The sequence below is a fragment of the Eumetopias jubatus genome, unplaced genomic scaffold, assembly GCF_037043125.1.
Source record: "Eumetopias jubatus isolate StellerSeaLion01/CBP00866 unplaced genomic scaffold, mEumJub1_p1.0 scaffold_6, whole genome shotgun sequence".
Lineage (NCBI taxonomy): Eukaryota > Metazoa > Chordata > Mammalia > Carnivora > Otariidae > Eumetopias > Eumetopias jubatus.
Window position 1 is genome coordinate 112,620,481 of NW_028274812.1, and position 21,090 is coordinate 112,641,570.

At 45.3% G+C, this 21,090-nt stretch overlaps 1 protein-coding gene across 4 annotated transcripts in view; it reads right to left on the minus strand.

Annotated features, from left to right (window-relative positions):
- Positions 1-11,378, minus strand: part of DAAM2 (dishevelled associated activator of morphogenesis 2) — a 63,827-nt gene extending 52,449 nt beyond the window's left edge. For all 4 annotated transcript variants that reach the window (XM_028120607.2, XM_028120605.2, XM_028120606.2 and 1 more), the window contains exons 1-4: positions 11,211-11,378; positions 5,451-5,540; positions 3,309-3,383; positions 2,763-2,857 (exon numbers count right to left, since the gene is read on the minus strand). In XM_028120607.2, coding sequence (XP_027976408.1) covers positions 2,763-2,857; positions 3,309-3,383; positions 5,451-5,540; positions 11,211-11,378 — 428 coding nt within the window. The remainder of the gene's footprint in view (positions 1-2,762; positions 2,858-3,308; positions 3,384-5,450; positions 5,541-11,210) is intronic.
- Between the last annotated feature and the right edge of the window lie 9,712 nt (positions 11,379-21,090).

Consider the following 21,090-nt stretch of genomic DNA (forward strand, 5'->3'; position numbering starts at 1 on the left):
CCACCTATAGTAGCCACTTGGTTCATTTAGTGAGTTTATTTAAGGCATTGAAATCCTATCACCCTCGCAGGAGACTCGTGCCTTATTTGCACCTTAAATATCGTGCATTTGCAGGCCATTGACTGTCAGTTGCATAGCTGTGATGGTGTACGCTTGAAGAGAATGATTGCAGTAATTGTTACTATAATTATACTATAATTTAATGGCTATTAAACCTGAAAATTCATCTCCAGAGAGGAGATGTCAAAAGACAAAGTGGACTTCCAGACAGGGGGTCATCAGGAGTCACTGAGTCATGGGACCAAGGCTGGGAAAGGCACTCTTCAAGTGATCCTTAAGAAAATTGCTATCTTAAATATTAACAGAAAGCATTAAAAACCATTTAGTTCAGGGGTTCTTAACCTGGAGTCTGTGTTCCCCTAAGGGGTCATGGCTAACTTGCAGGGGTCTGTGAACTTGGAGGGGGAAAAAAATGTTACACTTTTATTTTTGGTAACCTCTACCTGAAATGTATTATTTCTTCGTATGATGAATGTGGGCAATAAACTACAGTGGTAATAGCAGAACCTGTGACTTTGTCACCCAAAGAAATCAGCTATTTTCATATCAAATTATAGTTGCTACAGGTGTCACAGACTATCACTTCCACTCATCAGCACTTCAAAATCATGGTGGTTGCTAGCTCTTTCTGCTTAAGGCATAAAAAAGCACATTAATTGCTATCTCACAAATGTTTCATATTTGGTAACTGTATTTCAATTTAATTGGTTATTTTTCATCTTATCTATTTTATTATTTAAAAATATCATTCTGATAAGCAGTCAATAGGTTTCATCTGGTACCAAAGTCATCCATGGCACATGCACCTTCACACACGCATACACATAGAGAGGCTTAAAACACTGAATTTTGTAAAACAGTAACGATCTAAGGAAATGTCATAAATGGAGCTGAGGGAACCATCGCATAAAGTTAATACATTTGGTCCCAAGTGTATTTGTGTATGTCCATATTATTATACAAATGTCTACAAAATGAAATAGACTCTAAAATTAAGTCTTTAAAATAGGTATTATTTGCTTCTATTATATGCTTTTCTGTATTCTGCAGAATTTCCACCATGACTATGTGTAACTTTTGTAATCAGAATTTTACTAAGGGAAAGAAAAGTAAATTGAAGTGGAATCAAACCTGGCAAACTTCCCTCAACCCCTCTCCTTCTCGATGTCCTCATCCTTCCTGCACCCCCTTCCTACAAGCCTCCCACCCCCTGAACCACACGGGATTAAGATGCTCCCATTCTCCTGAGGCTCTAGTTCCAGGCTCCCAAAGTAGAGAGCTCAGCCCAAACCACACACACACACACACACACACACACACACACACACACACACACACGGGCAGACCAGTATGCTGGCAAACATTTAACAACTGGCTGTCTGAAGAAAGAAAAAAAGGCCTGATTGTAGTGTTTGCCAATTTCCACAATATAAATATGCCCAGCATAGCTGATTTCAAGCTATCAATGTGACATCATTGAATGTGGAGTTGGGAAGAGGTGTAACATTTATAGTACAGATGATCCTTGAATAACACAAGTTGGAACTGTTTAGGTCCACTTATATGGGAAGTTTTTCAATAAACACAAGTACAATACTATGAATAGATTTTCCTTATGATTTTCTTAACAGTGTCTTTTCTCTAGCTTACCTTGTTGTAAGAATACAGAATATAATACATATAACATATAAAATATGGGTTAATCAACTGTTTATGTTATTGGTAAGGCTGCTGGTCAATGGTAGATTGTTAGCAGTTAAGTTTTGGGTCAAAAGTTATACGCAGATTTTTGACTGCCTGGGGGTTAGCACCCCTAACACCCACCTTGTTCAGGGTCAGCTGTATTTCCACCATGCATATACAATGAATATAAACTCAAGAGCATATGTAAGAGTCAAGAATATACATAAAATTAAAATGTAAACATTAAGTAATTAGGGAGTGAAAAGTTTCAAGTATTTATTACTTTTGTTTTTAGTATGATTTATTTAGTTTTAAGTTTATATAACATATTCTAATCATAGCTATGTTTAACAAGCAGCTTACAAAACTGCTGAAAATTTAACAGTTGGCTCCCACAAGGAGCTACAAGCCAGCTCCCAGGCTTGAGGAGAAGCTGTGGCTCTTGGCCCATTTGGACCTTTGCACAGTATGGCCTGGGAAGGTGGAAGGGTCCTTCTTCTCAAAATCATCCCCTTTTCCTGGCCTGCATCACTCCTCCTCTAGGTGGCGGAATCTCATCTACAGACACCACATCTCCCCCTAGTGGCTGGAGTATCTCTTCTCCACGCTGCCCTCCTCCCTGGCCGGGGCATTCATTCTCAGAGCTCTTTCTTACACACCTTGTCCATAAGTCCGCCTTCCCTGCCATTCTGTTCTCCCAAGAAAAACAAGTACCTGCCCTCAATTTCTGCTCAGATAGCACTTCAGGACCTGAGGTTTATGTCACATTCCTCTGCTCTCTGCCCTGGTCCCCCCCATGCCCATCCTCTGGCAGCCTCCCAGCTCCTCAGAGAGGGGTTGTAAGAGGCAGGAAGTGGAACAGAGTGCAGGGAACTCTAGGGGATGTGGTGGTGGGGGAATGGAGCTGGCAAGGGGACTGGGATAGGAGCAGAGCATTGGGTGAAGCTTCAGGAAGTTGAGGGGGACCAGCAAGTGAAGGGGTGTGGAAGGAAGTGGGAAGGGGAAACACAATGAGTCACCTCATGGGTTGTGTCCGGAGAGCTGTCTTCAGGTCTTCCACAACTTGGTTCCTCATCTCCGTCTCTTCCTCATCAAAGGCATACAGACTCTGCATCTGAGGTAGGTGGAAAGGGGCGGAGGTCCTGCTGGGCTGCCTGAGCCCCAGCTCCCTGCATCCCCCAGCCCAGGTGGGACCCAGGAGCCACCCTCGACTCAGGAAGGGTGGGGCCTCAAGGAATGGTTCACTAAGAGGGTCAGATTCTGAGAAGACCCAGGTTCCAGTCCCAGACTTCACTTTCCTCATCTGTGGAATGGGGAGAAGTATCGGCTCGGCCTGTTTCCTAAGACTGTGTGAGATACAAATGGCTAATAAACGTTCATATGGTTGGGGGCCTCGAGAGTCACACAGAGAAGGGAGGGATTATGTTTTAAAAATCTCAGGAATAACTGGAAAGCTGTTGATCCCCAGGGAGTGGGGTGTGAAGTTCAGGGAAAGATGCGGGATGATCACTCTCTCCCATGGCTTTTCCAGGTGGGGTGAGGGCAGGGGAGAAGCCATTGCTCACGGCAGCCATAGAGTTGATGCGGTCGATGTAATAGTCAGGCCAACTGGTTGCCAGCTTGTTGGGGTCCTCCTGCTCCTGGAACAGGAAGAAAGACTGTATGGACCACCTGGCAAGATAGGCCCATGCCCCGAGGTCCTGAGCTTCTTTCCATGTCAGCAGATTCACTTTCCAGCCCCACCCAGACAGGGATAACTTTGAGGAAGTTACAAAATCTCTCCACGCTTCCATTTCTTCCTTGGTAAAAATGCAGATAGTGAACACTGACTCTCATGACCAGCCAATGACATGGGCAGAAATCACACAGGTATATGCACTTTCAATGAACAATATATATAATTAAAAATAAATTCTTTTTTTCCTGTTATATCTGTCCCCTCTTTATTTGTTTGCTTCTTAATAAAATATAATTTTGTCTTTTGAACCTAATAAAAATCTGTGCATATATTTTATACATCTGGTTTTTCAAATTTTACTTTCTAATACCATTCTCCTTGTGTTTTACAAAAGTATTGGTTTTTGACAGTTTGGAATTTTAAAAACTTGGTTTTTCTCTCAGACTGTTTGAGAAGCACTGATATAAAGCATTTGGTGCAGTTCTTTGGCACATGGTAGGCACTCAGTGAATAGTAACTTCACTAAAAGAGGGAAAGAGACTCCCAAGCCCTGGGTTTTAGAAAGACTCAGGAGGACTCGGTGTAGCTGGGAGGCAGAGTCCAGAGCACAGGGCCTTTGGCCCAACCCTCAGGTTTCAAGGGAAAGCCTCAATTCCTCCCCAGGGATGGGCAAAGACAATGAGAGTTGAATAAATATTAATGTTGATTGAAGATCTAGCCCTCTCCTTCAGCCAACGACTCTACTTCTGGGCATTACACACACCCTGCTCCTTCCTGTCCCTGTCCCATTTGGATGTTCTCCTTCACCTGCCTTCTGCTAATCTCCTGCTTTCAAATCTGTACAAAAACTTAACTCCTCTTCCAGAACCATGCTGACAAACTACCTGTCTGCCAGGTGACCTGGACTTTGCCCTGTATCCCTCAGCTATATCTACTAGCTTCACAATTTTGTTTCACAAAACCCAAATTTTAGACCAGTGGGAAAGCTGCCTTGATTTGGTCTTTGTGATTTCACATGGCTATGTGTTAACTCTTCATGACTGAAACTCCCCAATTCTATCTTCTGACCTTGGGGAGGGGATCACAGAAGCAAAAACAAATGCACCATCAAATATATATTTTCCTGTCTTTGCCAGCTCATCATTTCTCCATTCCATGTGCATTAAATGAGCACCTACTACATGTCAATCACTGTACTGAGCCCTGAAAGTACTGAGCAAAAAGTCAGTCTCTGTCTTCCATAGAATAGTCTCGTGTCAGAGGTAGGGTGACAAATGCTTTATGGTCAAACTGTCTATAGTGGGCTGTGGAAGCCCTGGGTGGGGGCATCTAACACAGAAGGCTCATGAAGGGGGGTCGGAGAGGACAGAGTTATTAAAGATTACTGAAGCTAAGACAGGTGGGGAAGATGTTACAAACAGAGGAAGCACCACATGGCAAGAGAGGGGTATATGAAAGTGTGGGGGGAGATTATGTGTAATCTGATTTGGAAGGTAGAACAAGCTATCCTTACATTTCAGTATTTTTTTTTTTTATCTTAGTTGTAATGAAGGAGAAGAGAGGGAGGAGAGGGTGGGGAGAACGGGGACTGATGTATGACCTTGATATACCTGCTGCCCTGTGAGGCTGAGCCTGGGACAGGTGGGGGCCAAAGAGCCAGAAGAGGTCACCCCTGCCCCAAACAGTCCTTACAACATAAAGCTGCCCTTGGGTATGGCACAGGACAACATGCCCTCCAGGCAGGCACGGGAAGGGAGTATAGACTTATCATCTTGGTATCTCCTTGACCCAGCCCCACTCCTGGAGCCCAGTGGGCACCTGTATCAAGGGTCTTTGAAAACCAGAATCTCTTTCCCTGTCAGCTCCATGAGAGCAGGGAATTTTTTCTCCTGATTTATTCATGCCACTGACACCTAGAACGATGCTGGTATATAATAAATATCTGTTGAATGAGCGAGCAAGCATAGAGGCAAGAGCTGTGTCAGGCTGGGGACCCTGAGGTGGCAGTGGAAATGGTCAGACATGGCACCTTCTTCTTGCTGCAGTAGATCTGCCATTTCTTCTCTGGAGGCAGTGCAAACACAGCCTCTCGGTTTTTGTCGGTGAGATCCAATTCATCCTGCAAAGACAAGAAATATGTCTGAAACCCAAAGATGGTTGACATTAGAATATTCACTGCTACAGGAAATCGCAATTCCCCCAAACCTATCCCTCAGCCTACTGTCTCCCTCCAGAGAGTATCAAAGTATGATAGAGCAATTCTTCTGCTAGAAATACAGCCTGACACCCCCACCCCATTCCCTTACATCGACCTAAGCCTGGGCTGCCTCTATCCATGCTTCCCTTACTTCCTGTCCACTCCCACTTGTCTCTACAAATCTGCTCTCCTCCTCCAGGCTGCCTGTTCCCTGCCCATCTCCTTCCTGCATTGCTTTGCTAGTTCCTAACCGTCTTGCCCTGGGTTTCTGCTCTTCTTTCCCTTGTCCTTCTTAAGCTTGTCAACATCATAAGTCAAGGCCTGACAAAGCACTCAGTCTACAGATCTAGTTTCTGCCCCAACCTGCAAGTCTCCCTGACCTTTGAGTTTCTCCCCCAGAAATTCTCTGGCTCCCCGCAACCTCGGCCTGTTCTTAGCACAGGGTGAGAAGAGCTGGTGAGGATAAGAAGCTGTACAACTCTCCTGGCAAGAAGAGTATGCCATGGAAAGGGAGGTTCTGATCTGCTTCCCAGGGAGGTGTGTCTGTCAGAGGTAGCTCCTCCACCCACACAAGGCTGGGAGCTCCACCACACTAATCCACACTTCCCAAGGAGTATCATTGGGTAGTTCTGATGTCATCAAATTTAGGGTTGTTCTATGAGAGTCACTGAAAGTTTGGCTGCATTAGATGGCCTCTAAAACCTCTCTTATTGAAGACTTTCCTCCTGTGATTCATGAGCTATGCCAAAGCTCATCAAAGAAATAGATGGGCCACAGGAAATGTAGCCTGCTTTTCGACTCAATTATTGTGAGAGTTTTCTTTTTTTAAATCAAAAGCAATACTCACATAAAGACAATAAAGCATACTATTAATAATCTTTATCTTTTCAAAAATGATAAACAGTGAAAGTAATATGTAAAAAAGTATAAGGGTCTTAAATGTCAGTATCTCTTTTCCCTATACTTTTAAGGGAGAACATTGAAGACTTTCCTTTACATAGATCAGACCTGTCCAATAGAAATATAATGTGAATATAATGTGAGCCAGAAATTAAAAAATTTCTTGTCATAGTAAAAATTAAGAAGGAATTGGTGAAGTTAAATTTAGTATTTCATTTAACCCAAAGTATCTAAAATATAATCATTTCAACATGTAGTCAATAGAAAAAATTGTGAGTTTGAAAAAAAAAAGAATATAAAGAATGTAAGTCATCAAAATATGGTGTATATTTCAACCTTATAGCTCCTCTCAGTTCAGACCAGCCACATCTCAAATATGCAGCAGCCCCAAGTGACTATAGCTGCCATCTTGTACAGCACATACAAAGATAATTTGAAGCAATACCCATCAGTTCACCTGCCTTTGGAACTAAAGACTCCTACAGATCTAATGCTAAACAAAGGTTCTTCCCTAGAATCATTCTCTACATATCCCAGTAAACATCCTCAGTTAAGATTCCCAGAGCCCTGCTTGAAGTTTCTAGAGTATTTCCTTTCCATGGTCAGAAACGGAAATCAAAGACATAATAGAGATATATGTACCTTACACTTCCCAGAGCAAACTGAATCTCTTCTTCTTTTGCTTATACAGTTAGTTCTACCTGGACTACCCTCCCTGAGCACCCACCCACGGACCCTGGTCTAATTTACCCAGGTTCAAGGTCAGCCTCTTCCAGCAAGGCTTTCATAGCCATTCCCAGGTAAGACCATCTTTCCCCTCCTGAACTCCAGAGCAGTTACATTCAAACTTGGATTCTGGTTACTTACGCACTTGTCTTTTCTCACCAGTGGTCTCTGTCACTAAATCAATGGGTATTTCTTGGTGATTTGGCTCAGCCCAGGTAGCCTATGACTGACTGCCGACCATTCACTCCTTATTGAATCTCCCTGGGTTTCTGCAACAACCACACTTTCTGGCAATCCCTCTTGCTTTGCTCTATGTTCATCTTGGGCTCCCTTGATGTCTTCTTGTCTTCTCTTCTACCATCAAATATTGAAGTCCCTCAGGGGTCCTGGTATCTCCTTCCTGTATGCTTCCCCAGTAAAGACTTCTCAGCCATTCCCAAGGACTGTTACTACCCCAACTCTCTCAAACCTATTCCTCTAGCCCACCAGTTTCCTGAGCTCCAGACCCTGGAACACAACTGCTCCCTGTGCTTATCTATTTTGATGTCCCTCAGGTACCTCACACTTTTATGTAGTATCACTATGCACCAGGCATTGTTCTAAGTGCTTAATATTTACTCAATAAACTTACAACAACCCATTTTATAGATGTGGAAATTGATGCACAGAGAGAATATGCAAATTAAGTTCATCATCCCAGTTCTCTAAACCTGAGTTTCCTCTGGAATTTCCTATCTTTTACAGGGCCCCAACATCCACTCAGTTCCTCACATCAGAAACCTGGGTGTTCCCTGATTCCTATTCACTCTCCAAGCCCAACAAGTCCTATATTTCCTCCTAAATAGCTCTCCAATCTGTCCTCTCCATCCTCACTAATGACATTTAATCCAAGTCACAATTCTCCCTAGCTTGGATTGCATTAAAACCCTCTTAATGTTCTACCCATAACTCTTCTTCAATAGAGTACCCTGAATGGTCTTTTGAAGACCATCCTGCTTTGGTGACTTTCTATCACCCTTAAGATTGTGTATGAAATCCTGTTACTCTCATCTTCCATAGTGAACCTCTAACGGCCCAGCTCTTTACTGACTGGAGACTCTCACATATGCTGCTTCTCCTACTGGGGACAACCCTCTCTCATTGCTCTGCAACCCCATTCACTTCTCCAGCCATCACACTGCCTTTGGATCTCAGTGGAAATTTCACTCTTCAGGGGGACCATTGTGACGCTCAGTTGAAAATTAAACTCCCTGCTAGACATTGCCGCAGGCCCATGAATGTCCCCCTTCCAAACACTAACTACACTTGTCATTACTGCTCAAGATCAGTCTTCTCTATTAGATTTTACGTCCTTGGAGGCAGGGACTGTGCCTTTTGGTTCATCACTAAATCCCTGGGACCTGCATAGGGCCCAGCACACAGCAGGTTCTCAAGGAATATTTTTCATTTGTTTGCTCAAAACTGGCTCAATGTTAGTTTGCTCAGTTTGTTTGCTGATGCTAGTCTCCTTGCAGATAAGACTTGTGTGACTCATCCTTGTTTTTTTTTTTTAATATTTTATTTGTTTATTTGACAGAGAGAGACAGCAAGAGAGGGAACACAAGCCGGGGGGGTTGAGGGGGTGGGAGAGGGAGAAGCAGGCTTCCCGCTGAGCAGGGAGCCTGATGCAGTGCTTGATCCCAGGACCCTGGGATCATAACCTGAGCTGAAGGCAGACACTTAATGCCTGAGCCACCCAGGTGCCCCCTCATCCTTGCTTTTGTCAAAGTACTTTGTAAGGACTTTTCCTGCCCACTAAAGATGCTCAATAAATACTTGCTGAATAAAAGGGCCAAGGAAAGGAACATTTTTCATCCTGTCCTTCTTTCAAAACTCATGTGCTCTGTTCAAGAAAATGTCCATGCTGTGATAATATAAGAAATATATTTTTTATCTTTGTTCCCAGTTCATAGCATAAAGTTCCCAAATTCCTTGGAATTTTATGAGTCATAAAATTGACAGGAGCATCTTTGTTCCTGACACAGGGCTCCTAAATCCCTTGGAAATTCCTGGGTGGCAGGAGCCTCTGTTCTTCTAGTGAAGAAACTCTTGGTGGGACCCTGGATATCTTCATGGGGCCGGTCACCAGAAAGATTAAGCCTTGATTAGAAGCCTAGAATTTTCAGCCCCACTTCTCAAACTCTGGAGAGAGAAGAGAGACTGAAGGTGAAGTTAAAAACCTATCATACCTACATGATGAAACCTCTATAAAAACCTCTAAGGGACAAGGTTCAGAGGGCCTTGGGGTTGGTGACCACATTCAAATGTTGGAGGGATAGTGCAAACAAACTCCACAGGACAGAAGCACCTGTGCTTGGGACAGGACCCTTACCCTTCTGGACCTTACCCAACGTACCCCTTCATCTGGCTGTTCATTTGTATTCTTCGTAATATCCTTTATAATGAACTGGTAGTAGTAAGTGAAGTCTTTCCTTACATTCTGTGAGCCATTCTAGCAAATTATCCAACCTGAGGAGAGGATCATGGGAACTCCTGACTTGTAGCCAAATCTCTCTGAAGTGTGGGTAACATGGGACCTATGACTTCTGACTGGTGTCTGGGTGGGGGGCCATCTTGTGGATCTGAGCCCTTCATCTGTAGGGTCTGTATTAACTCTCAGTAGTTAATGTCAGCATGGAGTTAAGTTGTAGGACACTAGTTAATGTCTGCAATGAACTAAGGAGTTGTGTGGGGTGGAAAACCAACACATTTGATGTCAGCAGTATTCTGAATTAAAAAAAAAAAAAAAACAGATCCTAGTAGTACTAACACCAATCAGGTTCCAAATGTCATTGTATATTAGTAAACACTTTGTTCTCTCCCATCCATGCTCCATCCTGAGGATAGGATGAGGGTTTCCTGAACCTGAGTTCAGGAACAACGAGTTTGCCTGAGCCTGATGTGACGAGGAAGGTGACAACTTTCTTGCATAACCTGCATGGTCTTATCTTATAGTGGTCCAGTTATTTGGAAAGCTAGATTGCCTTAATCATAACTCATTATCCAATTCAAATATGAAATCCCATTTCAAATCACATAGCATTTTTTCTCTGCTGGCTTGACTACTGGCCAACCATGAGAATGAATGACCAAGAGCTAGGGGTAGATGAATCTGTGCTTATTACTCTATACAGGGTTCAGCCCTGAGTCCTGCGCATGGGTCCTACATCCTTGATCTGAGTCTCCTTTGCTTTGTCTCACCACCAGACCTCCAAGAAGAGGAATCATGCTTCTTTCCTGTTCTCTTTGTGGTCAGGGTATAATTTCACATACTCACTTTGTGAGTGGTTCTCACAAAGGTGTAGTGCTGCTCTAGTCTGAACGGGCATCACATAGTCAGGAAGAGCTGCTACCAGTGTAAAAGACAGAGCTTACACCTGCCATAAGCTAGACATGGGATATAATCACCAGCCCTGAACCAGGCCTGAGCCAGGTGCAATATGGGCATCTCTACCTCCATATTTCTAGTCAATCATCCCCTGCTATGAGGACCTGATAATCTGCCTACAGAACACCACTCTGTCCCTTATTCCTGTATGAGGTGAAGGAATCCCAGGGAAGTTCCAGAGAGAAGAGAGAAAGGTGTCAAGTGTTCTGGTATTCTTTGAAGCTCCTCACTGCCTTATTTCACAAAAGCCTGGACCTGCTCCTTTCATGATGGACTAACTGCTGTACCATGAGGTCTAGAATCCCTTGGAGATATGAGGTAGGTCCATTCTTCTGGGGACATATTTCGTGGTATCCACACCAGTAAATGACTTTTTTCTCCCTCACATCTGCATTGTCCTGGGTTCCCACCCTCGCCCCAAGCAGAGTTTCATAGGTAGAGATCCCAGCACATAGGTCCCTGCCCTCTGTCCTGCTCTGCCTGCTCCAGAATCCCTCTTCCTGTTGTCAACACCCTCCCTTCCTTGTCCCCTCACTGACCACCAGCTCTGCGAAGCGGACATTGAGCTCCTCTTGGTTCGGGATAGGACTTGAAAACTCCATATACTGCAGAGGGTGGTTGTCTCGGAGGTTGATCTCAGGGAGGCCACTGCCCCCAAAGCAGCACAAGAAGCCCAGGCCATGGCGGCTCCTCTTGCGGGGGGCCATGGTCACTCCAGGCCAGGGGGGATAGTCAGCTGGCAGATGCCCTAGGTCCTCATCGTGATCTGGACGGGAGAACAGACAGCACAGAGTGGTCAGGCAATGGCAGCCAGGTAGGCAGGGACAGTGGTCACCAAGCTACCATAACTTCTTTGCCGAACTGTTAGGATCCCTCAACCCAACAATAAAGGCCGCCCTCCCTTCTTTCACAGCTTCTTTCTGTTCCCTCCAGCTCCTTCCACCTATAGGATTCCCTCCCCATCATGCCCTCCAGTGTTTCCTGCCACAGACATTTTCGGATTCTCCTTCTATGCCCCCAGAGAACAGAGGAGGGCGGTAGTCACAGAACATGAATTGCACCTTCTCCATGACTGTACAGATGGGTATCCTATTGCCTGTGTTCTAGCAGAGCCATTTTCAGCAGGGCCAACTCAGTCACTAGATTCATTTTAAGGTGTACAGATGCCTGGTTTAAAGGTTTCATCCAGTGGGGAGGGAAGGGTTGAAGTAGGCTGGCAGGAGAGGTAGCAAGCTAATTTTATGGCATGACTCCTGGGGAGTAGAGGATAGAAGTCTTCAGAGACTCGCAGGGTTTCTGTCCAGTCTATTGTGCCAAGCATGTTTGAATGAATGTGAAATATCAATAGGACATGGGCTCACCACCCATCTATCTAGAAGGAGAGGTAACCTGGGGGAGTCATTAGAGTGAACCCTGAGTTAGGAAATGGAGCTGATCATTGGAACAGTGTTCAGCCAATACTGAAGGAAATCTGGTCAGATTTGTTTTCCATACCAACCAAGAACAGAAGACACCACTTTGGCCAGAGACCAAAACTCATGAACACCCAACACCTTTGTAACAGAAAGGGTTAAGTTTTTAGCTTGCCACTGGGACAGCCTTGTTCAATGGTGCCCCACCCTGGAGAGAAACACTGGCCAGCCCTAGTCATTGATGCCACATAGCTTCTAGATAAAGCCTAACTACCTGCACATAGGCTTCCCAAAAGGGTTAAAACCACCCTTGACCACTACTGGTTCCTAAACGTACTTTCAGATAACCTGGGTGGGTTCAGGAGAGCTTACCCACAACACTGCTGCCCAGCCATGTTCTCCTCATTCAGTATTTGTATATCTTAATTTTTTTTAACATAAAAAGGATTCTGCCTTTTTCTCTATTATTATCATAGGTCTGGGGTCAGGATTTTTTAAATTATAAAATACACATAACACAAAATTTATCATTTTAACCATTTTTATGTGTATAGTTCATTACATGCATTCACATTGCTGTGCAACCATCCCTACCATCTATCTCCAAAATTTTTTCATCTTGCAAAATAGAAACTCTGTACTCATTAAACAATAATTTCTCATTTCCCTCTCCCCCAAGCCCCTGGCGACTACCACTTTACTTTCTGTCTCTATGATTTCGACTACTCTAAGTAGCAGTATGAGTAGAATCATAGGAGTAGAATCATACAGCATTTGTCCTTTTGTGACTGGCTTATTTCACTTAAAATAATGTCTTTAAGGTTAATACATGTTACAGCATGTGTCAGAATTTCCTTTCTTTTTAAGGCTGAATAATAATCTTCTGTATTTATATACATTTTGTTTATCCATTCACCTATCAATGGACACAGATTACTTCCTCCTTTTGGTTATTATGAATAATGTTATTATGAGCATGGGTGTACAAATATCTCTTCACGTTTCTTCTTTCAATGCTTTGGTATGCATAGCCACAAGGGGTCAAGCTACTTTTGAGTCTTGACTCTAAGCTATTTCTCCTAGATTTGGTCATTAACAGAAATGATCAGAATATACCCATGGTCTTTACCCAGACCATTGCTAAAAATGTCGACCACAACAAAGATATAGACAGACCCAGATGACCTAGCTACCTCATCTGGGAATGCCAAAGAACTAGTAATCAAGACTCTCAGGGAACAGTCCTTCAACCATCTTGGAATCCATGAACCCATGCTCTTATCTAGCCCTCTTTTCTATAAAGACACCATAGGAGATTTTTCCTGAAGCCTTGTGGAATTTGAGATATACCAAATCTAAGGCATACCTCAGAATGGAGCTCTAGAACCTTACCAGAAAAAGATAAATGTGTCATAACTTGCTCCTAGTGAACCCTAGGTAACTTCTGGAGAACAATGCTTTATTTCCTAAACCCTAACAATCTAGCTAGTAACAGTCTAATCTGATCAGACCTCTCCTATAAGTCATGATGCATTTTAATTGTCATTCTAGAGCTTTTTTACTGGCTCCATTTTATCTTTCTTTATAAACTCTGTGACAGGCTTTTTAATAGACCCAGGAGAGCCTCAGTTAATACACTGAAGTGGTCTTGTATTATTGGTTATCTTTTTTGTGTTTATATATCAGCTCTCCACAGGTATAGTGAAGACTTCCTGAGGGCAGGGGCCCATGCTTCCTGCTTCTTTGATACACCTCCCATTTCTATGGCTAATAAAATACCTTGCACTTAGTGGTGTTCAATAAGTATTTCTTTTTCTTTTTTTTTATTTGAGAGAGAGAATGAGAGAGAGAGAGAGAGCACATGAGAGGGGGGAGGGTCAGAGGGAGAAGCAGACTCTCTGCTGAGCAGGGAGCCTGATGTGGGACTCGATCCAGGGACTCCTGGATCATGACCTGAGCCGAAGGCAGTCGCTTAACCAACTGAGCCACCCAGGCGCCCTCAATAAGTATTTCTTGGTCAATTGGGAAATAGCCTGTGCTCGTGGAAAAGACAGGCCCTTGTCAATCAGTCAAGAAATATTAATTGAAATCTCTGACTCCTAGCAGTTGATAAGCAATCAGGAACCTTTATAGGGAATAAGGCAAGAAGCCTGAGGCTGGAGATAGGGGAAGAAGCCAGTGGGCTAACTCAGCAATCCTGGTACATGGTGGCATCAGCAATCCTGGTACATGGTGGCAAAGACCTAAAATAGGCTGGCAGCTGAGGAAAATGAAAGAGGAAAGGAGGCTTTTAGGGTTTTCCATGGGACTTGATAGCCAGTAGCCAAGAGTGGGTGAGACAAAGCCCTGGTCTCTGACTATCAGGCTTAGTAAAGCACCAATTCTGCAGGCAGATTGGGGTCAACAACCCTGGGGGTCACCTGCCCATTGTCAAGTTTGGGATAATGCTTAATAATTGGTACAGACCAATTCCCCTTTGTTTCTTCAGCCTCCAATTTGCAGCTGCAGCTGGTGGAGAGGCTGTTTTTTCAGGGCACAAAGCATGAGGACTCTCCCAGAGGCCACAGTGAAGCTGAGTTGACAGTATGATGGGGTTTGGGGGAGGGACGAGCTGATGTCTGGGAGGACCTATGAACTTGCTTCCTGCCTTCACCTCCTCAACTTTTTGCTCCCTAGTCTCCATCCTTGTCTGTCTTTGCTCTTCAGCTCTTGAGCCAGACTTTCCTAGGAATAATCAGGAGTTGGGGGCTGGATGGGCACACAGTTGGCATACCCTCTTACAGTCTCACACCAGCTGTTTATAGCCATGACTGCTCTGATTGCTCAGTGCCATGCCATACTTGTCATTATATACATTTTAACATCTTCTCTGAGTATGGGAAGTGAGGTGGTGTGGCCTCAGGATGACGGGAGATGGAGATACTAACCTTCCAAACAGGAAGTACCATCCCCACAGCGAAGAGCCTGAGCACCAGGGGTAGTGCTGCATATTTGCCCTTTTAAGGGGCGGCCTATTTGACAGCTCCCCACTATGCTGATGTTCCTGAGGGTGCCCTACTCCCAATGACTTTTTCTTAAGTCTGTTAGGGCCCCACTTGAACATCGAAGACTAAAACCACAGGCTCTCAGCTGGAACCCATGTAGCTTTACAGCATAGATCAGAAAATTGAGGTCAAAAGAGGAAAGGTTTTCTCTGAGGTCACACAGCTGGGGACAGAGCTGAGATTGAAACCCAACACCAGTGTTCAAGCTGAGGTCTAGAGCTTGTCTTCCCACGTCAGCGGCCCCTTTCCCCATCTTGCTCTAGCTCCACCCCCACCCCCCATTACTTCTCTCCACCAGAGAAGACCAATCTCTGCAGCCTAGTTGAGAACTATCTCTAGTCCTGAAGATGCTGTCCAGGCCAGAAGAGGGTTACGGAGATCCTGAAGACTTCCTTCTTCTCCACCGTGAGGAGGAAGTCTTCTGCCCCCATTTCTCACCCATCCTTTTCTTAGGCCTCCTTCACCTCAGCAATTTTCCAAGTCAGATGACTGGGATTTGACTTCTGGCTTTGCCTTCCCAGCTGGGTGACCTGGGAGCATATTTCTCAGAGCCTCAGGTTCTATGACACCAAGATAATCACAGCACCTTCCTTGGTGGGCTTCAGTGAGAGTCAGTGCAGTAATGTAGATAAGAGGTCAGAGCACACTGGGCACTGTCTAGAGGAGGCCGGCACTGCTGTTGTGACTTTGTTATCATTATTGCCCAGCCAGGCAACGCTTACCCTGCCCAGACAGAGCCTGCAACCAGAAGCCCTTTCCAGGCACAGCTGGGACCACCAAGGCCTGGCATTGTAGGAATCTGCCCAGCCTGATTTAAGAAGCCACCCAGCTTTGCCTTTGGCCCCTGGGGAGTCTGGACCTGAGGGGCTGGGCTTTTCTTCAGGCTCTAAGCTAGCTCTTGTTGGAAGGGGAAACCGTCATCCCTGATGCTGGGCAGGGAGTGGAAAGGCGAAGGGGGCCAGAGTGTTCCTTTCTGCAAGATCACTTCACAAAGAGAAGCAATGGAGGTGCCCACCTGGAAGAAAAATTGAGGAGCAATATGGAAAAATGAGAAGCAACAATAGAACAAAACCCAGTGGACTTAAACCCCAGCAGAGGGATTCAACCCGCCCCTACCACCACCCACCTTTCTGTCCGTGAAAATTCACTGAATACCAACACCTCCGTGCACTCTACATCCTGTCTCCTTGCCCCCTCCTCTTCTCCCTGTGGGATCAAGGTCTTCCCAGGCCTGTGGGTCCCTAAACACAGACTAATTGGCCTAAAACAGCAAACCATCAATGAGGAAATAGCCTTCCTGTGAAGACTGTAAGGCCCCCTTCAAGGGTCTCCTCCGGTCCTCCGGCTTCTGCCAGACTTTACCTCTTTACTCACATCCTTCTACATCATGGAGAACACATACCTAACTCAGGAGATGGGGGCTAGTCCCAGCTCTGGCACTATCCAGACATGGGTCAGGGGGCCACAGTTTTAGCCTCTCTGGGACTCGGTTTCCTCTCTGTGCAATGGCAGGGCCTGGTCAGCCATACTGTTTGGCTGCATCCTAGTCCCAAAGATTTCCCCAGGGGCTCTCCTCATCTGCACTGAGCACCCCTCCCACATTCCACCCCAAGCCAGGAAGTACTTCCTATCACTTGAGTGTAGTACTCCCATTTGGTTTGTAAAGATGAAAAATCTAACCCTTACCCCCAAACTGTGGCCCTCTATACACCAGTTTTTATACTAACAAGGACTTAAAAAGCCCTATATCATCAACGATTGTTCCTAAGTCATAAGTAAAAGCAGAATAATATTAATACTTGAGATTTGGTGTGTACCAGCACCAGACACTGGGTTCTATCCACATTTCAATCCCTATAACAACTCTCTGAGATAGGTGGCATCATCTTAAAGAAGTCATCAAAAGACAAACCATGGTTCAAAAAGGTTAAGTAACTTGCCTAAGGACACACAGCTAGTTAGTAGCATAGCTAGGACTCAAGCCCATGACTGCATGACCCTAAAGCTGTAAACCACTAAGCCACATGGCATGTGCCCAAGAAACACCCTAAGTTGAGCCCTGCTCAGAGCTTTTTCAAGCGTTCTATAGATTGAGACTCAATAATTCATGATCGAGCTTTCCCTTGGAGCTGGGCCAAGAGTTTTCACAGCTCTGCAATCTCATGTCAGCCTCACAAGGACTTTGTAAGGTCATTATTACTATCCCCCCTGACAGATAATACTATTGAGGTTTAAAATGATATTACCAGCAGTTACATGTCTTGTCAATGGCGCCCACTGCTGCTCAGAGGCAGAGCTGGGACTCACAATTAAATATTTTGACTCCAAGCTCAGTTCTCTTGTTGTAGAATCAAAGCTAATTCATAAACCCTGCCTTTAGCACTTGAGGCCAATGCTGTGGCTTTGGGGTGTTCAAACTGCCTTCTCCTATCCCCTTCCCTTACCTCCATGAATGGGGGTAATGGGGGCAAGGATATGTATGGCCACTTCCAAAGTGCCTGCTAGGAGCCAGTCACTGTGCTGGCATCTTTCTGCTTTATCTCATTTATTCCTCCCAACTCTTAAATCACATCACTGTCCCTTCCTGGTGATGACATTAAGACTCCCAAAGCTTGGGGGCCTGGGTGGCTCAGTTGGTTAAGCGACTGCCTTCGGCTCAGGTCATGATCCTGAAGTTCCGGGATCGAGTCCCACATCGAGCTCCCTGCTCAGCAGGGAGTCTGCTTCTCCCTCTGACCCTCTTCCCTCTCGTGCTCTCTATCTCTCTATCTCTCATTCTCTTTCTCTCAAATAAATAAAATCTTAAAAAAAAAAATGACTCCCAAAGCTCAAGCAATTCGCCCAAGGGCCATGTCTTATAGAGGAAGGGGCAGGCCTCTGTGGATGATGATGTTGCATTCCAACAACATGCTTTTAACCAGCTTCTAGCCTGTGGAGGCCATGCTGGACACTAGGGGTCACCCTAGTGGTGAGGACGCAAGAGCAAATAAGGTATGGTCCCTTTCCTTGAGGGGTTCCCTTTTGTAGAGAAGCCAGAAGGGTTAGGGAGACAGGGGCTTTGGCAGCACTAGGAAGGGGGACCTGGTGTAGCCTGGGGTGTGAAGAGGAGGTCAGGAAAGGCTTCCAGGAAGTGGCACTGAGCCAGTCTTGAAAGAGGTGAGAGAACTAAGGAAAGGTACAGAGGTAAGAAGTTCTTTCTGGGCAAGGGGAATGGCATTAGGGGAAAAAGCATGGTGTGCACAAGGCCGGAGTCCTGACCAGTGGCCTATTCATTTGTGGCTAAATTAATAGGCAAAGGGAATCAACAAGGTATACAAGTACCTTGGTTTGATAGCAGAGTTCAGGCATCCTGGGGAGGCTGCTCCTTTGCCCCCCTCTTCCTACCAGGTCCCCTGGGGCTCAGATCTGGGAATGGGGCCCAGAATTCCCTAGAGATACTGCATGGAACATAAGGAATGTAAACAATTTCCTGCTCCACAGGCCAGAGATTCCTCCCTATATACTGACCCTTCATGTGTCACTGGAGGTCACCTAGGAAACAGCCCCAGACACTGGGCCATGACCCAGGGCTTAGCTCCCCAAAGAAGAGTCTGTGCTTTTCCACCCCAGGCCCGCTGTCCACCTCTACCATGCCTGCTGCCACTTTAAGGCCCTGAAGACCATGCTTTGTGGGCAGCAAACAGGCTTGATAACCCTATCTCCCCACCCACTGCTTCCAACCTGAATCAGCGTGAATTACAGACATCCAACTTGACTCTACAAACTCAGTTTGGGTTCTGTTCTACTGCTATCCACTCTAACTATGGGACTCCAAAAAAGTTACTCAGCCTCTCTGAGCCTCATTTTCCTCATCCATAAAATGGGTCAATAATAACAGCACATACCTCATAGGGGTGTCATGAGAATTAAATTAGTTACTATTTGTAAAGCACTTGGAAGAGTGTCTGGTGATAATAAACACCATCGAGAACTCTACAGATAAGCCACTGTTATAATTGGGAAGATACCTGGACACTGACTATATGTATCACAGAAAATTCACTCTACGTTAAGAATGAATCTAACATACTATGACAGGGGTTGGCAAATATTACAGGGGTCAAATTCAGCCCATTTTTGTAAGTACGATTTTCCTGGAACACAGCCATGCCCATTCATGTAAGTATTGTCTACGGCACCTGGCCCTTTACAGAAAATTTGCTGATTTCTGTGTTATTAGCTTGAATCATATGTAAGTGACTGTATTCAATTATGCTTAATCTACAAAATCATCAATTTCATGTGGTTCAACTTAGCAAATCATACTGGCTTATCATGTGTCCTACTGCCTTACCTGTTAAAACAGAGGGCTGTGCTCTAAATCCAGTGATCCTAATAACGAAGTTATGGCCATCATCCATTGAGCACCTACCATGGTCAAGGTTTACCACAGACTTTCCCTACACCCCTGCGAGGTAAATATGACCACCACCACCCCTTGTATAGACAAGGAAATCTGAGGCTCAGAAAGAGGCGATGTGTGAGCCTTGGACTTGACCCAGGTTTCCAGACCCCACATCTGGTATGCTGTCCCCACATAGGGCTCCCCAAGAGGCTGCTGGGAGTGAGACCCATCTGAGTAGAACAGGACATGGAGAGCATGAAGACCCCTCATCTCCCCCACTTCTCTACTGGTCCATCTCCCAGACAGTACTCGGACCCCATGGTTGATGGGGCCCCATCCTGTGACTTCCCTGCCAGCCTCAGGACAGTGCTCAGAAGCATCTGACCTGTAGTGAGAGCGTCGGGCAGGGCTGGGGAGGGGGCAGGGAACACTTTCAAAAATAAGCAAGCTCTCTTTCCAGGACTGGGGGAGCTATTTTTAGCAGCTGCCTAAATTACGGTTTCCCCCTCTGCTGGGAAAGGCAAAGAAAGGAAAAGTAAACTGTCTCAACCCCAGGGTCCCGTCCATGCAGGCTGAGGGGTGGGACATACAGAGACAGGGGAGACAGGGATGAAGAGAAAGAGGGGTCTTTCTGCGAAAGCAAAACTGAAAATTCCCCAGTGTGCCATTTCTCGGACTTGGGGTTGTTGTGTGGCGGTTGTGGATTTTCCAATCAGTTTTCTCATTTTGAGAAGTGATAAGAGAACATAGGTTTCTTTGTCTCACCAGGGTAGAAAACAAGGAGAAAATTGCTCTCCTGTGTCCCAGTCAAGCATGCATGCATTCATTCATCCATGTATGCCCTGAGTGACTGTCATGTACAAAGCAATTTTCTGGGTGTTTTGGATGAACCCAATATCAAATCCTAGCCCCACTGGGTCTACAGTCTTGCCGGGGAGGCATGGGCATAAATAGGTCCCGGGCCTAAGCACCCAGCATACCAGGGAGGGGAGGAGGTGCAGGCCTGGGACAGCAAGGAAAGAAAAGGGACTTCTGGCTAGGGTAATCTGCAACATTCACCTGTAGACGTGGCACTGAAGCTGAGTCTCAGAGGAAGGAAAGGTGTTGGCACATCTCATGGAGGGGGGCGGTCGAAGAAATCATTCACAATGAAAGGTGCGCCAGAGTGAGGACTTGGTGTCAAGAAAAACCCCAAGAGGTGAAGGGAAGCACAGCTGACCTTTGAACCACATGGGCGTTAGGGACACAGACTCCTCCCCTGCCCCCGTAGAAAATCCACATATAGCTTCTGACTCCCCCAAATGTCATTCCTAATAGTGAGAACCTCAAGAGATCACCTCTTACTGCTATTCACCATTTACTGAAGAGACAAACTGTTCACACGGAGATGATTAGTGCCACACAGCGTTTTCAGTGGATACAACACTTGAGCTCACCGCAAGAACAGGAGGTGGCTTTGAAATGATTACAGCAGTACAGCAAGTACTGCAGTTAATTTGCTGCAGTTACGATTTAATACGGCATTTTACGTTTGTTTACATTTCTCTCAACTGTGAATGGTGCCATGAATGGTCTGTAT